The sequence below is a fragment of the Erinaceus europaeus genome, chromosome 1 (genome assembly GCF_950295315.1).
Source record: "Erinaceus europaeus chromosome 1, mEriEur2.1, whole genome shotgun sequence".
NCBI classification, from domain to species: Eukaryota; Metazoa; Chordata; class Mammalia; order Eulipotyphla; family Erinaceidae; genus Erinaceus; species Erinaceus europaeus.
Genome location: NC_080162.1, coordinates 117834119 through 117856891, shown reverse-complemented (window position 1 = coordinate 117856891; position 22773 = coordinate 117834119). Strand labels below are relative to the sequence as shown.

Below are 22773 nucleotides of genomic sequence, written 5' to 3'. Positions count from 1 at the left end.
CCAGTTTCCCATTTAACAATACAACCCCCACTATGTCATTTATCATCCTCCATGGACCTGTATTCTCCCACCCACCCACCCCAGAGTCTTTTACTTTGGTGCAGTACACCAATTCCATTTCAGGTTCTACTTGTGTTTTCTTTTCTGATCTTGTTTTTCAACTTCTGCCTGAGAGTGAGATCATCCCATATTCATCCTTCTGTTTCTGACTTATTTCACTCAACATGATTTTTTCAAGGTCCATCCAAGATCGGCTGAAAACGGTGAAGTCACCATTTTTTACAGCTGAGTAGTATTCCATTGTGTATATAGACCACAACTTGCTCAGCCACTCATCTGTTGTTGGACACCTGGGTTGCTTCCAGGTTTTGGTTATTACAAATTGTGCTGCCAAGAACATATGTGTACACAGATCTTTTTGGATGGATGTGTTGGGTTCCTCAGGATATATCCCCAGGAGAGGAATTGCAGGGTGATAGGGTAGGTCCATTTCTAGCTTTCTGAGAGTTCTCCAGACTGTTCTCCACAGAGGTTGGGACCAATTTACATTCCCACCAGCAGTGCAGGAGGGTTCCTTTGACCCCACACCCTCTCCAGCATTTGCTGCTGTTACCTTTTCTGATGTATGACATTCTCACAGGAGTGAAGTGATATCTCATTGTTGTCTTGATTTGCATTTCTCTGACAATTAGAGACTTGGAGCATTTTTTCATGTGTTTCTCAGCCTTTTGGATCTCTTCTGTGGTGAATATTCTGTCCATGTCCTCCCCCCATTTTTGGATGGGGTTATTTGTTTTCTTGTTGTTGAGTTTGGCAAGCTCTTTATATATGTTGGTTATTAAACTCTTGTCTGATGTATGGCATGTAAAGATCTCCCATTCTGTGAGGGGTCTCTTGGTTTTGGGTAGTGGTTTCTTTTGCTGTGCAGAAGCTTTTTAATTTGATGTAGTCCCATAGGTTTATACTTGCCTTAGTCTTCTTTGTAATTGGATTCATTTCATTGAAAATGTCTTTAAAATTTATGCAGAAAAGAGTTCTGCCAATATTTTCCTCTAAGTATTTGGTAGTTTGTGGTCTAACATCCAAGTCCTTGATCCACTTGGAATTTACTTTTGTATTTGGTGAAATACAGTGATTCAGTTTCATTCTTCTGCATGTTTCAACCCATTGTTTCCCACACCATTTGTTGAAGAGACTCTGCGTTCCCCATGTAATAGTCTGGGCCCCTTTGTCAAAGATTAGATGTCCATAGGTGTGGGGCCTCATTTCTGGTCTCTCAATTCTATTCCACTGGTCAGTGTGTCTGTTCATGTTCCAGTACCAAGCAGTTTTGATGACAGTGGCCCTACAATACAGTTTGAGATCTGGGAGTGTGATGCCTCCAGTTCTGTTCTTTTTTCTCAAGATTGTTTTGGCAATTCTAGGTCTTTTCTGGTTCCAGATAAACATTTGTAGCATTTTTTCTATTCTCCTAAAAAATGTGCTTGGGATCTTGATGGGGATTGCATTAAATTTGTAGATGGCTCTGGGTAATATATTCATTTTGATGATGTTAATTCTTCCTGTGTAAAACTTTTTAAGGTCCTATTGCTTTAACATTTACTTATTTAATTTGATAGGACAGAAAGAAGTTGAGAGAGGGAAGGGGAGATAAAGGGGAAGAAAGGGAAACACCTCCTGCAGCACTGCTCCAGTACTCATAAAGTTTCCCTCTGGAGGTGAGGGCAAAGGGCTTGAATCCAGGTTATTGTGCATAGTTCTTCTGGCGTTTGCCCTTCTTCCATAGCCAGTCAACAGCATCAGGTTGAGCCTGATGTAAAGTTTCGAGACCTCCTTTGAATCTGGAGAGGTGGCAGTCGTTGACTATGTGGGTCATAGTCTGTCTGTAGCCACAGGGGCAGTTCGGGTCATCTCTGGCTCCCCAGCGATGGAACATAGCGGCGCACTGGCCATGGCCTGTTCGATAGCGATTGAGGAGGGCCCAATCATAACGTGCTAGGTCAAAGCCGGGTTGACGCTTGCAGGGGTCTGTGATGAGGTGTTTGTTCTTGACCTCAGCTGACTGCCAACTCTGTTTCCAAGAGTCTGGAACAGAGAAGTTCAGTGTAGGCGTAGGGGACCAGATTGGGTGACGAGACGTCAAGCGTTGGACAGGGTGGGCGAAGATATCGGCGTATATGGCAGGTTCGGTTGAGCGTAGACGTGGGAAATGAACTTAGATGATGCCGCATCCCGACGAATATCTGGCGGGGCGATGTTGCTAAGAACTGGCAGCCATGGAACCGGGGTGGAACGGCTGGTTCCAGAAATTATCCTCATGGAGGAATATAATTTGGAATCGACCAAGTGGACATGGGGGCTATGGAACTATACTGGGGCACAGTATTCTGCAGTGGAATAGCATAATGCCAGAGATGATGAGTGTGGAAGTGCTCGCGCCCCATGAGGAGCTGGCCAGTCTTGCATAGTAAAGTGTGCACTCAACCAGATGAGCCAGAGATCTTGTGAAAGCTGTTAAATTTCTTCAGTTAGGAGACTTGCATTGAGAATAGATAGGGTTGCACCAAAGCAAAGGATTCTGGAGAAGGAGGGGGGAGGGGGACTGGAGTCCTGGTGTATGATGGTGGAAAAGGACTAAATTGGGGTTGAAAGTGTTCTGCAGACACCTGTCACAGGGAGATGAGAAACTATACCCCAGTATCAACAAGTATACTATAAACCATTAACCACCCAATAAAATGATGGGAAAAAACAAACAAAATAGATACTGGACCTTTTACCTTCTTTCTTATTTAAAAAAATGAGAGAAGTTACATTTGTCTACCTTGGCTACATGGGATGGTGTGACTTTTTGAAAGTACCCAATACCTGGTGTGGTGAGTCAACATGAGTAGGGCCTCTTTGGAAAAATATATTCACTGCAGAATTTTTTCAAATGTCTGGAATGCCTAGCCTGTACAAGATCCCTAGTACTTTTGAAATGTATTAAGTTAAAAAATGATCAAGTTCGAGGGAGGCGGGGGCCTTGGTCAAGGTTCCTTCCAACTAGGCTTGAATATTCTCTAGGTGGGGCAAAAGTCTGTCTAGAGCAAGATTTAAAACAATATATACACACGGAATAAAATAGCCATAAATAGAAAGTATAAATCAGAAAGAAAGCTCTTCACTTGCTGGTCTCTCTCCAGAGGAAACCTAATAAGGAAATTGTGTATGTGTGTGTTTTGTTTTAATTATTAAAAAAAACTTAAAATGTGAAAGTATTCTCTTTTTTGATATTAAAAACTAAGTACAATATAAAGATTTTTTTTAAATTATTTTTTGCCTCCAGGGTTATTGCTGGGGTTCGGTGCCAGCAGTATGAATTCATTGCTCCTGGAGGCCATTTTCCCTCTTTTATTGCCCTTGTTATTTATCGTTGTTGTTGTTGTTATTGCTGTTGTTATTGCTGTCAGTGTTGTTGGATAGGACAGAGAGAAATTGAGAGAGGACGGGAAGACAGAGGGGGATAGAAGGATAGACACCAGGGAGTCGGGCGGTCGCGCAGCAGGTTAAGCGCACGTGGCGCAAAGTGCAAGGACCGGTTAGGATCCCAGTTCAAGCTCCTGGCTCCCCACCTGTAGGGGAGTTGCTTCACAGGTGGTAAAACAGGTCTGCAGATGTCTCTCTGTCTCTCTTCCTCTCTATCTCCCCCTTCTTTCTCAATTTCTCTCTGTCTCTATCCAATAACAAGTAAATAAAAATTAAAAAAAAAACAAAAAAAAGATACCACTAAAAAAAAAAAAAAAACAAAAGGATAGACACCTGCAGACCTGCTTCACTACTTGTGAAGTGACCCCCCTGCAGGTGGGGAGCCGGGGGCTCGAAGGCTCCAACTAGGATCCTTACTCAGGTCCTTGCTATTCGTTCCATGTGTGCTTAACCCACTGCGCTACCACCCAACTCCCTAAAGATCTTTTAAGATCCCATACAGAGGAGCCCAGGCAGTGACACATTTGGTTAAGTGTACACATTACCAAGTGCAAGAACCCAGGTTCAAGCCCCTAGTTTCCACCAGCAGAGAGTCAGCTTTATGAGTGAAGCAGTGATGAAGGTTTCTCTCTCTTTCCTCTCTCTCTTTCTCTCCCTCTCTTTTCCTCTCTCTCCCTCTTTCTCTTTCTGCCTCCCCTATAAATTTCTATCTTATCAAATAGAAGAAAAATAAAACAAAGCAACAAAATAAAAACAAAGGTTTCATAGAGACTAACGCATATATTTGACTATTAATAGCTTCCTAGTGCAATGACTGTTGACACCTGTTTCCTATCCTCTGTTCTTTTTCTGCCCTCTTACTCTCCCTAATTTTTCCTTCCCTTCACAAAATATGCTTCTCCCACATTTTCTTTTTACCATTTTCTTTTCATGCTTGAGTATAGCTGGTGGCCTGTGTGCCAGGGACAGATTATTGTCACTCTTGGCTAGCTGAAGAAGGATGTCACAGAGCAAGGATATCAAAGTTCAGTGACAAAATTAGAATCCAAATAGACCTTGACAGGCTAGAATCCAACTTGTTGACATTTAACAGGGATAAATATAGGATATTATGCATTGGTTTTAAAATACAGAAAACCTGCAGTGGTATAATTTGAGAGATAGTCTGAGAAGCAGTGTACAAATATAGTTATTAAACTACTGTGAGCTAACTTAGTCCTAGAATTTTAGGTAAGTTCTAGAAAAGACCTTAGTATTATCATTCCACATAGGCCTTTTTGTAAAGTTCCTATTTTAAGTTAGGAAAAACTTGTAGATAAACTTGAATGATAAAATATATTTTCTTAAACTGCAGATGAGTTAATCCCACTGTCTAAAGCAGGGGTAGTGAACCTTTCTTTCTGCCAAGGGCCATGTGAGTATTTATAACATCATTTGAAGACCATACAAAATTACCAAGTTAAAAATTAGTACTTACTGTTGCTATGAAAAAAGCTCCTAGATTTATTGAATTTCAAATCCTACCTGCAGTTCTCTTGGCAGGGACAGACCAGATGATTTTGTGGGCATTATACCTCTGGCCTAAAGCACTGCTTTACTAGTTAATTATTCCATATCTCTGGCTTGGGTTATTCACTGGGACAAGGCAATGAATGAACCTGGGAAGGAGACATATTCAGAATGAAAAAGAACCAATGGCATCAAAGGCACAAGAGCATGAAAACATGGGTGTTTAGTGCAACTGGAGCATTCTAGCTCTTTGATAAAGGCAATTGTTTTCACCAGCAGTCCTGTATAAACACAGCTGCAGTTCTCTTGTCAGACTACTGTTCCTAAGCCCCTTAAATATAGAAACCACAGGGCTGTTAGATGAGTAATTTCTTTTTGTGTTTACCCTGGAGTCATATATATGAATTTGGATTTGTTCTGTTCTGTAATAAAAACAAAGCCAAGGTCCCAGTGGTGGCACATCTGGTTGAGCACATGTTACAGTGCGCAAGGACCACAAGTTGGGCCCCCAGACCCCACCTGTGGGGGAAAGCTTTGAAGTTGTGAAGCAGTGTATCAGGTGTCTCTCTCTTTCTCTCTGCCTCTCTGTCTCCCCCTTCCCTCTTGGTTTCTGGCTGTATCTATCTAATAAGAAAATAAAGATAATTTTTTTAAAAAGCCACATAATGTTAACTCTGGTTAACCTAAGGTTTTGATTAAACTTTTAAAAATATTTATTTATTCCCTTTTGTTGCCCTTGTTGGTTTTTATTGTTGTAGTTATTGTTGTTATTGATGTCGTCATTGTTGGATAGGACAGAGAGAAATGGAGAGAGGAGGGGAAGACAGAGATGAGGAGAGAAAGACAGACACCTGCAGACCTGCTTCACTGCCTGTGAAGCAACTTCCCTGCAGGTGGGGAGCTAGGGACTCAAACCGGGATCCTTATTCCAGTCCTTGTACTTTGTGCCACTTGGCGTTTAACCTGCTTCACTACTGCCCGACTCCCCTCTTTTTTTTATTTCTTTATTGGGGGATTAATGTTTTACATTTGACAATAAATACAATAGTTTGTACATGCATAACATTTCTCAGTTTTCCACATAACAATACAATTCCCACTACATCCTCTGTCATCCTTTTTGGACCTGTTCTCTCCCCCCACCCCCCAGTCCCCAGAGTCTTTTACTTTGGTGCAATACACCAACTCCAGTTCAGCTTCTACTTGTGTTTTCTCTTCTGATCTTGTTTTTCAACTTCTGCTGAGAGTGAGATCATCCCATATTCATTCTTCTGTTTCTGACTTATTTCACTTAACATGATTTCTTAAAGCTCCATCCAGGATGGGCTGAAAATGGTAAAATCACCATTTTTAATAGCTGAGTAGTATTCCATTGTGTATATATACCACAACTTGCTCAGCTACTCATCTGTTGTTGGAAACCTGGGTTGCTTCCAAGTTTTGGCTATTACAAATTGTACTGCTGTGAACATAGGTATACACAAATCTATTTGGATGGGTGTGTTGGGTTCCTTAGGATATATCCCCAGGAGAGGAATTGCAGGATCATAGGGGAAGTCCATTTCTAGCCTTCTGAGATTTCTTCAGACTGCTCTCCACATAGGTTGGGACCAATTTACATTCCCACCAGCCATGCAGGAGGGTTCCTTTGACCCCACACCCTCTCCAGCATTTGCTGCTGTTACCTTTTCTGATGTATGACATTCTCACAGGAGTGAAGTGGTATCTCATTGTTGTCTTTATTTGCATTTCTCTGACAATCAAAGACTTGGAGCATTTTTTTCCATGCGTTTCTCAGACTTTTGGATCTCTTCTGTGGTGAATATTCTGTCCATGTCCTTTCCCCATTTTTGGATGGGGTCGTTTGTTTTCTTTTTGTTGAGTTTGGCAAGCTCTTTATATATTTTGGTTATTAGCCTTTTGTCTGATATATAGTACATAAAGATTTTCTCCCATTCTGTGAGGGGTCTCTTTGGGTATTGGTTTCTTTTTTTTATTTTTTTATTATTTATTATTATTTTTTTTTGGGTATTGGTTTCTTTTGCTGTGCAGAAGCTTTTTAATTTCATAGGTTTATACTTGCCTTAGTCTTCTTTTGTAATTGCGTTTGTTTCATTGAAGATGTCTTTAAAATTTATGCAGAAAAGAGTTCTGCCAGTATTTTCCTCTTAAGTATTTGTTAGTTTCTGGTCTAACATCCAAGTCCTTGATCCACTTGGAATTTACTTTTGTGTTTGGTGAAATATAGTGGTTCAGTTTCATTCTTCTGCATGTTTCAACCCATTTTTTCCAAGGTCATTTGGAAGAGACTCACCTCTCCCCACTTAATAGTCTGGGCACCTTTGTCTAAGATTAGATGTCTATAGGTGTGGGGGCTTACTTCCAGGCTCTCAGTTCTATTCCACTGGTCAGAGTGTCTATTCATTAGGATCCAATACCAAGCACTTTTGATGACAATGGTCCTATAGTATGATTTGAGATCTGGGAGTATGATGCCTCCAGTACTGTTCTTTCTTCTCAAGATTGTTTTGGCAATTCTCCGTCTTTTCTGGTTCCAGATAAGTAAATTTCTTTTTATGGCTGCCTGCAAATATTGATCATTTTCTTTTAGTAGTATGACTCAACAGTATTTCAAACTCACCTCTGTACCTGCATATTTCCATTTTAATACCCAGGGATTTAAATTTTTTTTGTCTTTTTATTTATTTTTATGAGTGATTTGATATTTATTTACAAGGTTATAAGATAATAAGGATATAATTCCTCACCATTCCCATCACATCCTATGTCTCTATCATGTCCGTTCCCCTCCATTATACACAGGTTTTTTTTGAGGCATCATATGTTTGACTTCTTCTTCTTCTTTTTTTTCTACATGGAGGAATTGTTAACCATGGCACTCTTTTTTTTAATATTTATTTTCCCTTTTGTTGCCCTTGTTTTTTTTTTATTGTAGTTATTGTTGTTGTTATTGATGTCATTGGATAGGACAGAGAGAAATTGAGAGAGATGGGGAAGACAGAGATGGGGAGAGAAAGATAGACACCTGCAGACCTGCTTCACCGCTTGTGAAGCATCCCCCCTGCAGGTGGGGAGCCAGGGCTCGAACTGGGATCCTTATTCTGGCTCTTGCACTTTGTGTCATGTGTGCTTAACCCGTTATGCTACCGCCTGACCCCCTCCAGTGTGACAGTTTTTCAGTCTAAACACAATAATCATATTTTATCTCAGCACTATAAAAAAATTGAAATTCTGAGAATTCATGGCTTTACCTATTAAAGCTAGATCAACTTTTATCTTGAATAGTCTCTTAATGTCAACTTTGTTCTAAATTTTTCAGTGAATAAAAACTTAATCTTTTTTCTTTTTTTCTATTTAGCTCCAAAACCTGGGAATAAATCCGACCAGCATTGGATTCAGCACATTGACCATGGAATCTGACAAGTTTATATGTGTCCGAGAGAAAGTCAGAGAGCAGACTCAGGTAGTGATCATTGACATGAGTGATCCAATGTCACCAATCAGGCGACCTATCTCTGCAGAAAGTGCCATCATGAATCCGGCGTCTAAGGTGATAGCTTTAAAAGGTAAGCCTGTAAGATTTAGAGAAAGGAATTCTATTGCACTTCCTCTGCCTTAATACTGAACAAGTATCAGCAAACTCAAAGAAAGTATCTTCAGTAATATTTAATGTAATTCCAAAAACTTTAACATAAGCTGTTTTGTGTGCCCTAATCTGAGGCTCCATAGATCCTAGGGCCAAACCCATGAAATAAAGCAAATGCCCAGGACCCTATATTCATGAATGATGTCTCTGGAAAAACCAGTAATCACACTGTGTGTGTCATTCAGTTCAGGGCCATGTGTCTGGTAAAAGCATGTATTCTACTGGGTGGGTTATCTTGCGACTACTTAATATGAAATGCAGTATCACAGCCTTCAGTATGCTCTCTTTGTATTTGACCTTTGCCATTTTAATTATTATATGTTGTGTGGTCCAGGAGGTGGTGCAGTGGATAAGGCTTTGGACTCAAGCACGAGGTCCCAAGTTCATCCCCTGCAGCACATGTACCAGAGTGATGTCTGGTTCTTTCTCTCTCTCTCTCCTATCATTTCTCATGAATAAATAAATAAAATCTTTAATTATTATATGCCTTAGTGAACTGAAGTTTGAGTTAATTTCCTTCAGAGTTCTTGAAGCTTCCTGGATCTGGGGGTCTATCTCCTTTAATTTGGGGAAATTTCCCAGCTAATACTTCTTTACTGATCTGAATTTGTTACAGTCCTCTTCCATAAATCTTCTCAATTTGGTGAACATTTTTAGGACCATTGCTTTGAAGTCTTCATCAGGAAGCATATGTAATACTGTTGAATTGGAGGTTTTCGTCAAGCTCTTGTCTTGGTCAGTCACTGTAGATGCTTTCCTCTGTCTTCCCATTATGTCTGATTCTCCAGCGTTAACAGTCTATGTTTGAGCAGGTCTGGGCATGACCCAGGATTGCAACCACAATTACGGGCTAAGGCTGTATTGCCACAGTTCTAAAAACCAAAGGTTTAGCATAGCTGTATCACAAACTGGTAGAAAGGTTCTAGCAATCTTCGCCAAGATTGTGTTTCTCTGCAGCTTCACCTATAGGATCCCTTGGCTTATGAGGTCTGAGTTCCACAATGGCTGCCTTCAACTGTGCAATTTCCATGAGGTCTATAGCTTTTGTTTCTCTCTTCCCCCCCCCCCCCCAATTATTGTAAAGTTGTGGACACAGTTGTAGTAGAGGCAGGGAAAGCCAGGTGGGCAGCATCAGAGTCAGCAAAGCTACAAAGGCAGTAGGGGCCATTCTACAGTGAGAGGGAGCAGTGGATGTACTTACCCCGGTGGCCACTGCTGCAATGGAGGTAGGCAGTCAGCAGCAGGCAACAGTACCAGAGTCCTGATGGGACAAGTGACAACAGCACAAGCAACCTGCTGGGCTGGTGGGTAACAGTGTTGATAGACCAGTAAGGAAGATGTCTGCAGATGTTTACCTTTGATATGAATGGTCTGCTCTCACTTTTTTTTTCTCTTCAAGATTTATTAGATGTTGGTTTCCCTACAGATGTTTAAAGTTTATATTTTAGTGACAGTAGTGAAAGAAATAGGATGTACTAATCCACCGCTATCTTGGCCAGAAGTCAAAATAATGTTTTATGTTTTTATTCAGAATTTTTTTTTTTAACAGCGCTGCTGAGCTCTGTTTTATGATGGTGCAAGGGATTGAGCGTGGGACTTTGGAGCCTTAGGCTTGGCTTGAGTGTCTCTTTGCATAACTATTTTTTTTCTTTCATTTTCAGCTAGTTATCTCTCTGTTTCTTTTTTTTTTTTTATTTAAGAAAGTATTAATTAACAAAACCATAGGGTAGGAGGGGTACAATTCCACACAATTCCCACCACCCATTCTCCATATCCCACCCCCTCTCCTGATAGCTTTCCCATTCTTTATCCCTCTGGGAGCATGGACCCAGGGTCATTGTGGGTTGCAGAAGGTAGAAGTTCTGGCTTCTGTAATTGCTTCCCTGCTGAACATAGGCGTTGACTGGTCGGTCCATACTCCCAGTCTGCCTCTCTCTTTCCCTAGTAGGGTGGGTCTCTGGGGAAGCGGAGCTCCAGGACACATTGGTGGGGTCTTCAGTCCAGGGAAGCCTGGCCGGCATCCTGATGACATCTGGAACCTGGTGACTGAAAAGAGAGCTATCTACCCCCCAAAAAAGTAGTCTAAAGATAAAAGAGGGGGGCTGGGTGGTAGCGCAGCGAGTTAAGCGCACATGGTGTAAAGTGCAAAGACCAGTGTAAAGATCCCAGTTAGAGCCCCCGGCTCCCCACCTGCGGAGGGGTCACTTTGTAAGCGGTGAAGGAGGTCTGCAGGTGTCTTTCTCTCCTCCTCTCTGTCTTCCCCCTCCTCTCTTGACTTCTCTCTGTCCTATCCAATAACTACAGCTATAACAACAATAACAGTAACAACCACACAAGGATAACAACAGGGGCAACAAAAATGGGAAAAATGGCCTCCAGGAGCAGTGGATTTGTCGTGCAGGCACCGAGCCTCAGCGATAACCCTGGAGGCAAAAAAAAAGATAGAAGAAAAGAACTTAAAATTAATTAATTTGATAGTTGCTTTATGACTATTAATCTTATGTTCTATAAATACTATCACACTTTCTTACTCTTCTGAAAAAATATCTAATGTACAGAAGAAGGCTCCAGGAAATAGCTTACCCAGTAGAGTGCACACTTTACCATGCACAAGGATCTGGGTTTGAACCCTTGGCTACTCACTATATGAGACCATTATACAAAGAGAAAGCTTCATGAGCAGTGGAGTGTATTGTGGTAGTTCTTCTTTTTGAAAATTGTTCACATCTTTCCCCCATTTTATTAGGTTATTTTTCTTTTGTTGAGCTGCATAGTTTATTTTTTAAATTTTTTTATTTATTGGATAGAGACAGCTAGAAATTGAGAGGAGGGGGAGATAGAGAAACAGAGAGACACCTGCAGCCCTGATTCACCACTCACAAAGCTTTCCCCCTGCAGGTGGGGGTTGGGGGCTTGAACCCAGGTCCTTGTGCACTGTAATGTGCTCTCAACCATGTGCGCCACCACCCAGCCCTGGTATTTCTTCTTTTTTCTCTCTCACTCTCTCTCTTTTACCCTGTATAGGAAAAAAAGTAAAAAAGAAGTGTCCTTTGAGAGTGATAGAATTGTGTAGGCACACAGTCCCAATGAAAACTTGGACAGAAAAAAAAAAAAAAAGGAAAAGAAAAGAAATATGTATAGAGATAAAAAGTATATTCATGGGAGTCGGGCGGTAGCGCAGCGGGTTAAGCGCACGTGGTGCAAAGCACAAGGACCGACGTAAGGATCCCGGTTCGAGCCCCCGGCTCCCTGCCTGCAGGGGAGTCGCTTCACAGGCGGTGAAGCAGGTCTGCAGGTGTCTATCTTTCTCTCCCCCCTCTGTCTTCCCCTCCTCTCTCCATTTCTCTCTGTCCTATCCAACAACGATGACATCAATAACAACAATGATAACTACAATAATAAAACAACAAGGGAAACAAAAGGGAATAAATAAAATAATTTTAAAAAAAAGTATATTCATTCAGCAGGGAAGCAATTACAGAAGCCGGACCTCCCACTTTTGCACCCCATAATGATCCTGGGTCCATACTCCCAGAGGGATAAAGAATAGGGAAGCTATCAAGAGAGGGGATTGGATACGGAGTTCTGGTGGTGGGAATTGTGTGGAATTGTACCCCTCCTATCCTATAGTTTTATCAATATTTCCATTTTATAAATAAAATTAAAAAATAAATAAACATTAAAAAAGTATATTCATCACTGTTCATCACTACTGAGGCTGCTTTTGTCCCCCTCTTAGATTAGCTATAAGTAGAACAACTTAGACCAGTATTTAAATTATTCATAACTAGAAGTATAAGAATTTGATTTCAGATTTTCAACTATTCTTTCTCTAATCTTCATCACTTGGCCTCATCAATTACTAGCTGGGAAGACACTCCAAATATTTAATATTGAGATGAAGAGTAAAATGAAGGCTCACACTATGGCAGAAGAGGTGATTTTCTGGAAATGGGTGTCTGTGAACACTGTTGCCCTGGTGACTGAGACCACAGTATACCACTGGAGCATGGAAGGTGACTCCCAACCCACAAAGATGTTTGATAGACACGCCAGTCTGGCAGGTTGCCAGATAATCCACTACCGGACAGATGAGTGCCAGAAGTGGCTGCTCCTCATTGGCATCTCAGCTCAGGTAAGTTTTTATCTGCTTTCAGAGACTTTTAAGATGAAGAGCAGAGACCTAGATGCTACATAGAAGTCAAAGCTGGTTCAAATAAGAGTTTTATTTCAGATTTGGCCCATTGTCTACTGTATTCTAGTGTATTAATAATGTGTATTCCTGAAATGGTTTCAGAAACAGTCATCAGAGAGTTGTTGATAATTTTTGTAGAGCACCTTAAAACCATTAGGTTTATAAGAGGCAATTAGGGATCTTTATTTTTTTTTAATTTTTAATTTTTAAAAATATTTATTCATTTATTCCCTTTTGCTGCCCTTGTTTCATTGTTGTTGTTATTATTGTTGTTGTTGTTGGATAAGACAAAGAGAAATGGAGAGAAGAGGGGAAGACAGAGGGGGAGAGAGAGATAGACACCTACAGACCTGCTTCACCGCTTGTAAAGCAACTCCCCTGCAGGTGGCTGGAGGCTTGAACTGGGATCCTTCTGCTGGGCCTTGCGCTTTGCACCACGTGCACTTAACCCGTTGCACTACCACCTGACTCCCAGGGGCCTTTATTTTAAGAACTCAGTGGTGTATCACTGACTTACAATCTTTTATAATGAAAACAGTAAAATTCTGCTACTTTCCCTTTTTCATTTCTGGTATTTGATCCACTTACCAGATATTTGAGCACTACTCGGTGTTTCACACTAGGGGTATAAATCTTTTGTTAGGTGAGCCTGACCTTTAATGATCTATTTGCAATCTCTTACAGGATTCTATAATAGAGAATGTCATAGATTTGAAGAAAGTGCTATGGGGACTACAAGAGAATACCATTATTAGAGGGAGGTCTACAACAGAGGGGACATTACCACTTGTTACAGTACCCTTTGATGTGCCAGGAAGGTAGCTTAGTGATAAAGCATGTGCCTTACATGGGTGAGGTCTGGGCTTCTACCCTCAGCACTGCATAAATTGATAGAGCTGTTATCTTTTTTCTCCTTCTCACAGTAATACCAAAGTATACGTTGTGAGGAAATTGCAAAGGAAGGGGGGGTCGGGGGAATGCTCTTTCTGGGAAAAATAAATAAATAAATAAATAAATGAAGTTAAAAAAAAGAGTAGGGGAGTCGGGCATTAGCGCAACGGGTTTAGCGCACGTGGTGCAAAGAGCAAGGACTGGATTAAGGATCCTGGTTCGAGCCCCCAGCTCCCTACAAAATTTAAAAAAAGAAATGCTATACAGTGAGATACTCTTTTTAAATTAGGGAAAGTTTAATTTGTAAGTGTCTCATTTACAAATGAATTTAATAAAAATATAAACATGCACACTTGCAAGAGTTTGCCCACATTCTGGTAATATAGAAGATCCTCTGTGTGTGTGTGTGTGTGTGTGTGTGTGTGTGTATATGGCTGCATATGCCCAGGGACATATTAAAAAAGCCCTGAACTCTCACCTCTGACTAACCTTGAGGCTCTGTATAAATGTCATGTTTAAGTACTGAAAGCATGTGTATACACACACACACACACACGCACATGCACACGCACACACACACATACTTTTTCATCAAAAGCTGAAATTGAGAGCATTAAGGAATCTTTTCCATATTAACTGACCACTAAACTGGGGAGAAAGTATCAGTGGCTACACATGACTTAGTATACAGAATTAGCTCAGGAAATTCACTAAACAAATAAACAGCAGCATTAATCCAGGAAATGGGTGTGTATGTGTATCTGTCCCAATATTGTTTGGAATATAACAATAACATTGTTGGGTAATATTTAACCAATAACAATATAAATTATTTTATTTCTCTGGGGCTTCCTATATGCACTATCCCACTTCTGGAAAACTTTTTCCCCCTTTAAGTAGTGTGTTTTATGGTTTGTGCAATCATGGCTACGTGCTTTTTGTTTTGTTTTTGTGTTGTCTTGTTTTTCCTCTTTCAGGGTGGGGGATATAGCATAATGGTTGTGCAAGGAGACTTACGCCTAAGGCTCCAAAGTCCCAGGTTCAGTCTCCCACACCACCATAATCCAGAGCTGAACAGTACTCTGGTAAAAAAAAAAAAAAGGGAGGGGGCCAGGCAGTGGTACAGTGGGTGAAGCGCACATGGTGCAAAGCACAAGGATTGGCATAAGGGTCCCGGTTTGAGCCCCCGTCTCCCTACCTGCAGGGGGTTGCTTCACAAAAGGTGAATCAGGTCTGCAGTGTCTATCTTTCTCTCCCCCTCTCTGCCTTCCCCTCCTCTCTCCATTTCTCTCTGTCCTATCCAACAACAATAATAACAACAACAACAATAACAAGGGCAACAAAAGGGAAAAAGAAAAAAGAAAAGAAAGAAATTTTCAAATGGAGGAAAAGACAAAGTCTAGGAAATATGAGGAATTTTAAAAGCTTCATAGGTCTGTAGAGTGTTGTCAAGTGGGTTAGATAACTGGAATCAGAGGAAGAGGAAGGGGGAAAAAAGAATATTTATAAAAATAATGGTTCCTGAATCAGTTGGTAGCACACCAGGTTAAACACACATAGTACGAAGCCCAAGGACCTGTGCAAGTATTGCGGTTCAAACCCCCCCCACCTGCAGGGGGGTTGCTTCACAAGAGGTGAAGCACATCTGCAGGTCTTTATCTTTCTCTCCCCCTTTTTATCTTCCCCTCTTCTCTCAATTTCTCTGTCCTATACTATTAAAAAAAAAAAGAAATAACAGTTCTAGAACCATTGAAATAGCTCACTTGGTTAATATGCTGTTTTGTCACAGATATAACCCATATCTGAGCCTGGCCTCCACCGCACTGAAAGAAGCTTCAGTGCTATGGTCTCTCTTTCTATCTATCTCTGCCTCTCTGTCTTTCTTTAAAAGAAAGCGAGAAAGAAAGAAGGTAGGTTGATTCTGGACTTCTGAAATTTAATGAAAACCATTAATCTAGGGCTGGGGACATAGCATAATGGGTATGTAAAAAGACTTTCATGCCTGAGACACCAAGGATACAGGTTCAATCCCTAGCACCACCATAAGCCATAGCTGAGCAGTGCTTTGGTAAAACAATAACAAAACACCATTAATCTAGAGAGTCGAGCAGTAGTGCAGCGGGTTAATAAGCGCATGTGGCGCAAAGCACAAGGACCGGTGTAAGGATTACAGTTTGAGCCCCCAGTCTCCACCTGCAGGGGAGTTGCCTCACAAGCAGTGAAGCAGGTCTGCAGGTGTCTATCTTTCTGTCCTCCTCTCTGTCTTCCCCTCCTCTCTCGATTTCTCTCTGTCCTATCCAACCATGATGACATCAATAACAGTAATAACTACAACAATAAAATGGGCAACAAAAGGGAATAAATAAATAACTTTAAAAAAAAACCATACAAAAATCTACAGAACCAGGAAGCTGAAATACCACACATAGACAAATAACAACTAAATTACCAGAAGATAAAGAATAATTAAGGCAGCAAGAGAGAAGCACACTAATATTGTATGAGGGCCTGTATACTAACCTGGTATTAGATTAACAACTGGTTTCTCATTCAGAAATCATGGAGGTCAGAAGGGAGTGAGATGACATATTCAGTTGCTTTTTTTTTTTTTTTTTTTAATTGTCTCCTGGGTTATCACTGTGGCTTGGTACCAGCAATACGAATCTACTGCTCCTAGTGGTCATTTTTTTTCCATTTATTTTATTTTATTTGACAGAGAGAAATTGAGAGGGGTGGGGATATATAGAGAAAGATAGACACCTGCAGATCTGCTTCACTACTAGTGAAGCTTCCCTCCTGCAGGTGAGGACAGGGGCTCGAACCCAGGTCCTTGATCATGTTAATATATATGCACTTAACCAAGTAAGCTACTGCCCAGCTCCCCAAAAATGTCTTCTAAGGAGATAAGGGAATAGTCCAAGGATCTAAGTTTTACCTACAGACTTCATGGGAATTCTCTCAAAATGATGACTTGAATGTTGACTTCTAGGAGCTTGAACTGTGATGCTTTCATGTTCTGTATACTTCGTTGGCGGAGGCGAAGCCAAGTCTGCTGTCTGACAAAGTCCATGTAGACTGAGGCTGCCTGCAAAGTGGAAAGTCTTGGACAAAACCAAAGCTACTCATTCTTTTGCTTATGATCACATTGATAATTTGGGGATTTATTGGCTACTTTAATCATAAGAACCTTGCAAGGGAAGTACATAAAAATAGCAATTATAGCAGTGAGTGTAGTAAGACCAAAGATGGCCTAGAAGCAGAAGCTGCTGCACTCATCAAAAAGCTCACAGAGGAAGAGCTATTTGTTCCTCAGCCCCATGACTACCATAGAACCAAATTGGCTATATAGATACAAGAGAACAAGAACCTTGGGTTCTTCCCATGGCACAAGGGCTGCCTTCGGTAGCTTATAGAATAGGTGGTAGATTGTAGTCTCCCCCAAAGTGTAAGGGCCCATACCAATTACCCCCACCTAACAACCCCCTTCTTCTGTTTACAGGCATTTATGATGAATACCGTGGTCATGTGGTTAACATTAAAGTCAAGCAGGTTGAAGTTAATAAGTTACTATCTGTAAAGAAACTAGCAAGGCCCCATCCCTCCTAGGTGTGTGTTTGCCAGGAAACAAAGGCAAACTATTAAAAGGCAACTGCATAAATACTGGCAAAAAATAGGCTGTGAGAAATGTTTCAAAGATAGAACCAGGTGAATTATTAAAGATGCTATGAATAAGATAATTTGCTTTGTAGAAACTGACCTTTTAGAAACAATAGATGCTTTACAGAAATCTCATGATACTCCAAGAAGCTTGCTCAAGAAAAATAGGTTAACTGCTAAAAATAAATGAATTTTATGGTAAACAGTTGTACAAAGAATTTTGCAAAAATAATGAACTGATGCATGTTGTATCTGGGTGAAAAATGTATAAATAAATAAAGCTCTGCAGAAAAGAAAGCAGAGATGCCTCTCTCCTGTTGCTGAAGCAGTTGATGTGTCTCTCACCTCATTCCACCGACGCCCTTCCTACTTCAGAGACCCTAGTAATATGCCGGGGCTGGTCCCTAGCACTTTGTATTTTAAACATATGGCATTGGACAGGTAAATTGAAGTTCCTTACTGGAAAATGTAAGTTCTTAGTTTTAGAAAGATACCAACTTTATTGGTTTTTTATTAAACATCATTTTTTTGTTATTTATAAATTTCATGAAATATAAATAATTTCAAAATTAGACCATGAGCTATTTCTCTGACTGTTCATAACTCTTTGGAATTTTTCTTCCCAAGACTTACTTTCTGGACACACACATGCTATGAATATGTATATATATTCACACATGCATTATATCCACAGACTATATATATATATACACATACGTACTATATTTGACAGATTGGGTTATCTAAACTCTTTTGCAGTTTAGTTCCTCCTGTTGTTTGTAGCCATTTCACTACATCAGTTACAAGATAAATTTTATTTTTGTACAAGATTTACTTCTTTGCTATTACAAGAGAGTGAGACACCAAGAGTCACTGTTCAGCTCTGGTATTAGTAGTGCCTGAAATTGAACACGGCCTTCTAGGACCTTAGGCATGCAAATTCTGTGTTCTAGCACTGAGTTAGACCTATATAATATACATGAAACATTTCACTTTAGAAATATTTACTTTAACATTTATTTGTGGTTATTTCTTTTTTTTTTTCTCTGACTACAAAATGTTTTTTCTTAGCAAAACCGTGTGGTTGGGGCCATGCAGCTCTATTCAGTGGATAGGAAGGTTTCACAACCCATAGAAGGCCATGCCGCTGCTTTTGCAGAGTTCAAGAGTGAGGGGAATGCCAAGCCTACCACCCTTTTCTGCTTTGCTATACGCAGTCCTGCTGGGGGCAAGGTAAGATCATCAGCTTGTTTTCTCTATGGAAAATTGTCCTGGTTCTGTGTTAGAAGTCTGTAAAAGAGTAATTGGTGTGGCCCAGGAGGTGGTGCAGTGGATAAAGCATTGAGCTCTCAAGCATGAGGTCCTAAGCTCAGTCCCCGGCAGCACATGTACCAGAGTGATGCCTGGTTCTCTCTCTCTCCTCCTATGTTTATCATTAATAAATAAATAAAATATTTTTTAAAAATTTAAAAAAAAGAGTAATTGGTAACTACTTGGCCTGCATTTTGAAGCCAGTTTAAATTGGGAGTGAGTAACAGCCTGCAAGCAAGTACTTCATGTGAGCATGAAAAGTTTTAGAAGTTACTTATTATTTTTTTATTTATTCCCTTTTGTTGGCCTTGTTGTAGTTATTGTTGTTGTCGTTGGATAGGACAGAGAGAAATCGAGAGAGGAGGAGAAGACAGAGACGGGGAGAGAAAGACAGACACCTGCAGACCTGCTTCACCTCCTGTGAAGCGATTCCCCTGCCGGTGGGGAGCCGAGGGCTCGAACCAGGATCCTGACTCCGGTCCTTGTGCTTTGTTCCACCTGCGCTTAACCTGCTGTACTACGCCTGACTCCCTAGAAGTATTGATATAGTATACATGTAAATGGTGTTGAAGTCAGTAATCTGAAGTCAATTACTGGTTATTTGGTACCTTTACCTTAAAAGGCCTCTCTGTTCGAGTCTATGGAGCATAGGCTAAGCACTGAAGCCATAAGATAAGGCACTTTTCTGCTCTCAGACACCTGTCTGATGGCTTTGAAAAAGCCAGTGCATCCCATCTTTACTTAAAATATGGTTCTAAGTCATTGAGTTTTGGTGGGGCTTTATGTTCCTATGTCTCTTAGGAATGGTAGGCCTCCAGGGGAGCTACCAAAAGCAAAGGTCATGATATGAGAACAAGGTGACTTCCATTAGATTGAGGAAGGAGAGTATAGCAACTGGTTTGGCAGACTCTCCATGGGCAGAGACATAGAGATATAAGGGCTCATTGATTCCACCAGTCTGTGTTGCTCATTTGAAAAGGTGCCTGAAAATAGAGCCATATTTCAGAACATTCTTATCAAAAACGCTTCTTGAAATCATATATATATTTTTTTAATCACAGCACTGCTCAGCTGTGGTTTATGGTGGTAAGGGGAATTGAACCTGGGACTTTGGAGCGTCAGGCATGAGAGTCTCTTTGCATAGCCATTATGCTGTCTATTCCCACTCTTGAAATCATGATTTTTTATAAATATTTATTTATTCCCTTTTGTTGCCCTTGTTTTATTGTTCTAGTTATTATTGTTATTGATGTCGTTGATGTTGGATAGGACAGGGAGAAATGGAGAGAGGAGGGGTAGACAGAGGGGGAGAGAAAGATAGACACCTGCAGGCCTGCTTCACTGCTTGTGAAGTGACTCCCTGCAGGTGGGGAGACGGGGGCTCGAACCGGGATCCTTACACTGGTCCTTGCATTTTGCACCCACTGCACTACCTCCTGACTCCTGCCTGAAATCATGATTTTGCATTGATCATTATCCTTGAAGTGTTCACCAAGGAGAACAGTACTACATCAGTTTGTGACTTCCCATAGTTCTTCATCCCAGATCTTTTTTTTTTTTTTTTTGCCTTCAGGGTTATCACTGGGGCTCAGTGCCTGCACTAAGAATCCACTGCTTCTGGAGGCCATTTTTTTCCTTTTTATTGAATAGGACAGAGAGAAATTAAGACAGATGGGGAAGACGGGGAGAGAGAGACACCTGCAGACCTGCTTCACTGCTTATGGAGCGTCCTCGCTGCAGGTGGAGAGCCGGGGGCTTGAACCGGGATCCTTACTCAGTCCTTGCGTTTTGCACCATGTAGCTTAACCTGCTGCACTACCACCCAGCCCCCCATCCTAGATCTTCTTGTTTGTATACTTTGGCCTGTTGTGTTACATACTTTATGCCCTCCTCAGTTTAGAAACAATAGGAAAATATGAATCAGGTAAAATGTTAGCATCTGCTGAGCTTGCTACTATATCACTTCAAGATGGGCCCTCCTATATACTCACAGATAAAACTAGATGATTGTTGGCTCCCTGGTAGCAGAATACCTGCTCTCTAAGTTCCCTGTGGTAAAAAGAAAATATTGGGAATACCTTCTGCAGCACCTACTTGGGCAGGCTTCCCAAATGGTGATGTGGTGTCTCTCCTCTTCTCTTTCTCTCCCCCATTTCCTCTCTCTCTCTCTCACCCTTCATGCTACCAAAAAAAAAAAAAAGTCATGCAGGCACAATGCCCCAGTGATAACCCTGGTGTCAGAAATAAATAAAACAGCACAAACAAAAGCAATGTCCTGTGCACAAGCTGAAAAAGTACTGATGGAGCAGACATACTTACACCCCCCCCCAACTGTCATGCCACTCCCCTCAGGTGGGGGCTGTGGCCAGAGGCAGATATTTGTGGTGGCCCCCATAGCAACTGTACCAAAAGCTGTCTGGCATTTTGTGACCAAATGTCACTTCCTCACAGTGAAAGGTTTGCTTTACCTCTGCCCCTTGCACACAGTTTTGTTCTCATTCAACCCAGTTTTACTTAGGAAATGACTCTGCAGTGTAGTAGTCTTAGTATTTGGCTTTGATTTTTTCCTGGACACCGTTGCCTTTTTCACAGGTGGGTATCACTTGTTCATAATCATTCCCTTCTTCAACTTCCAGAGAAGGCTGACTACCTTGTACTAAGCTTCCTTTCTTTTATTTTAAATTTTTATTTATTTATTAGTGAGAAAGATAAGAGAAAGAGAGAGAGAGAAAGAACCAGACATCACTCTGGTACATGTGCTGCTGGCTGTTGAACTCAGGATCTCATGCTTGAGAGTCCAGTACTTTATTCACTGCACCACCTCCTGGACCACAAAGCTTCCTTTCCAACCCTTTTCCCATTCCTTTAATCTACCTCCCTGTGATTTTTTTCCCTCAGATTTGTTTTTTTAGCTGTGTTGCCTTTTCACTAGTTTAAAGGAACTGATAAAAGGAAGCTTGGGGGGAGTCGGGCGGTAGCGCAGTGGGTTATGTGCAGGTGGTGACAAGCACAAGGACCAGTGTAAGGATCCTGGTTCAAGCCCCCGTCTCCCCACCTGCAGGGGAGTCGCTTCACAAGCAGTAAAGCAGGTCTTCAGGTGTCTTTCTCTCCCCCTCTTTGTCTTCTCCTCCTCTCTTCATTTCTCTCTGTCCTATCCAACAACAATGACATCAATATCAACAATAATAACTACAACAACAATAAGAAAACAACAAGGGCAACAAAAGGGAATAAATAAATATTTAAAAAATCTTTACAAAAAAAAAAAAAAGGGAAGCTTGGGTCCCCTTGTGCATGTTCCCAGCTCTTCTCAATTCTCCAAAGATTCCTAAGTCTCCTCCAATTCAATATTGAAAAAACTGTCATGATCAATGTCTAGGGATCTTGACATTAATTGATAAGACATCTCTTCTGGTTAGTGTTTAGCTTGGCTGTGTCTGGGAATACAAAAAACTTGAGCTGAGTGGGAGTAGAGAGCATAGTGATTATGCAAAGAAACTCTCATGCCGGAGGGTCCAAAGTCCCAGGTTCAAACCCCACCCCGCCCCACCCCATCCCACTCCCACCCTGCACACCATAAGCCAGAGCTGATCAGTGCTCTGGTAAAGGAAAAAGAAAAACAACTGGAGCTGAACAGATAACAGATGCTAGTAGGAACCCTTTGTTTCATGGGCATTGGTTTGGAGGCACAGAAAGGGAAGTGATTCAGCCAACATGGTGGAACAAAATTTCTCAAGTTTCCTGGCACTGGTTCTTTCTGTTGTACTTGGTGGTAACAAGTGATGTAGTGAAGAACATGGACATCCCAGAAAAGGAATAATTTTACATTATTTGACTAAAACTTTTATTATTAGTCTTACATAACCATAGACCTAAGGTTCTTCTCACAGATGCTGTGCATTGTTCATCATCAATCTGCCACAAAGTCTGTTTGCTTTTCTAGTTACACATAGTTGAAGTTGGACAGCCTGCAGCAGGAAACCAGCCTTTTGTAAAGAAAGCTGTGGATATATTTTTCCCCCCAGAGGCCCAGACTGATTTTCCAGTGGCTATGCAGGTAAGATTATGCTGCTCT

The 22773-nt window shown here is 41.1% G+C and overlaps 1 protein-coding gene across 5 annotated transcripts in view; it reads left to right on the top strand.

The window, feature by feature from the left end:
- Positions 1–22773, top strand: part of CLTCL1 (clathrin heavy chain like 1) — a 134988-nt gene that overhangs the window by 4268 nt on the left and 107947 nt on the right. For all 5 annotated transcript variants that reach the window (XM_060195272.1, XM_060195280.1, XM_060195261.1 and 2 more), the window contains exons 2-5: positions 8357–8564; positions 12511–12779; positions 18459–18620; positions 22642–22755. In XM_060195272.1, the coding sequence (XP_060051255.1) occupies positions 8357–8564; positions 12511–12779; positions 18459–18620; positions 22642–22755 (753 nt within the window). The remainder of the gene's footprint in view (positions 1–8356; positions 8565–12510; positions 12780–18458; positions 18621–22641; positions 22756–22773) is intronic.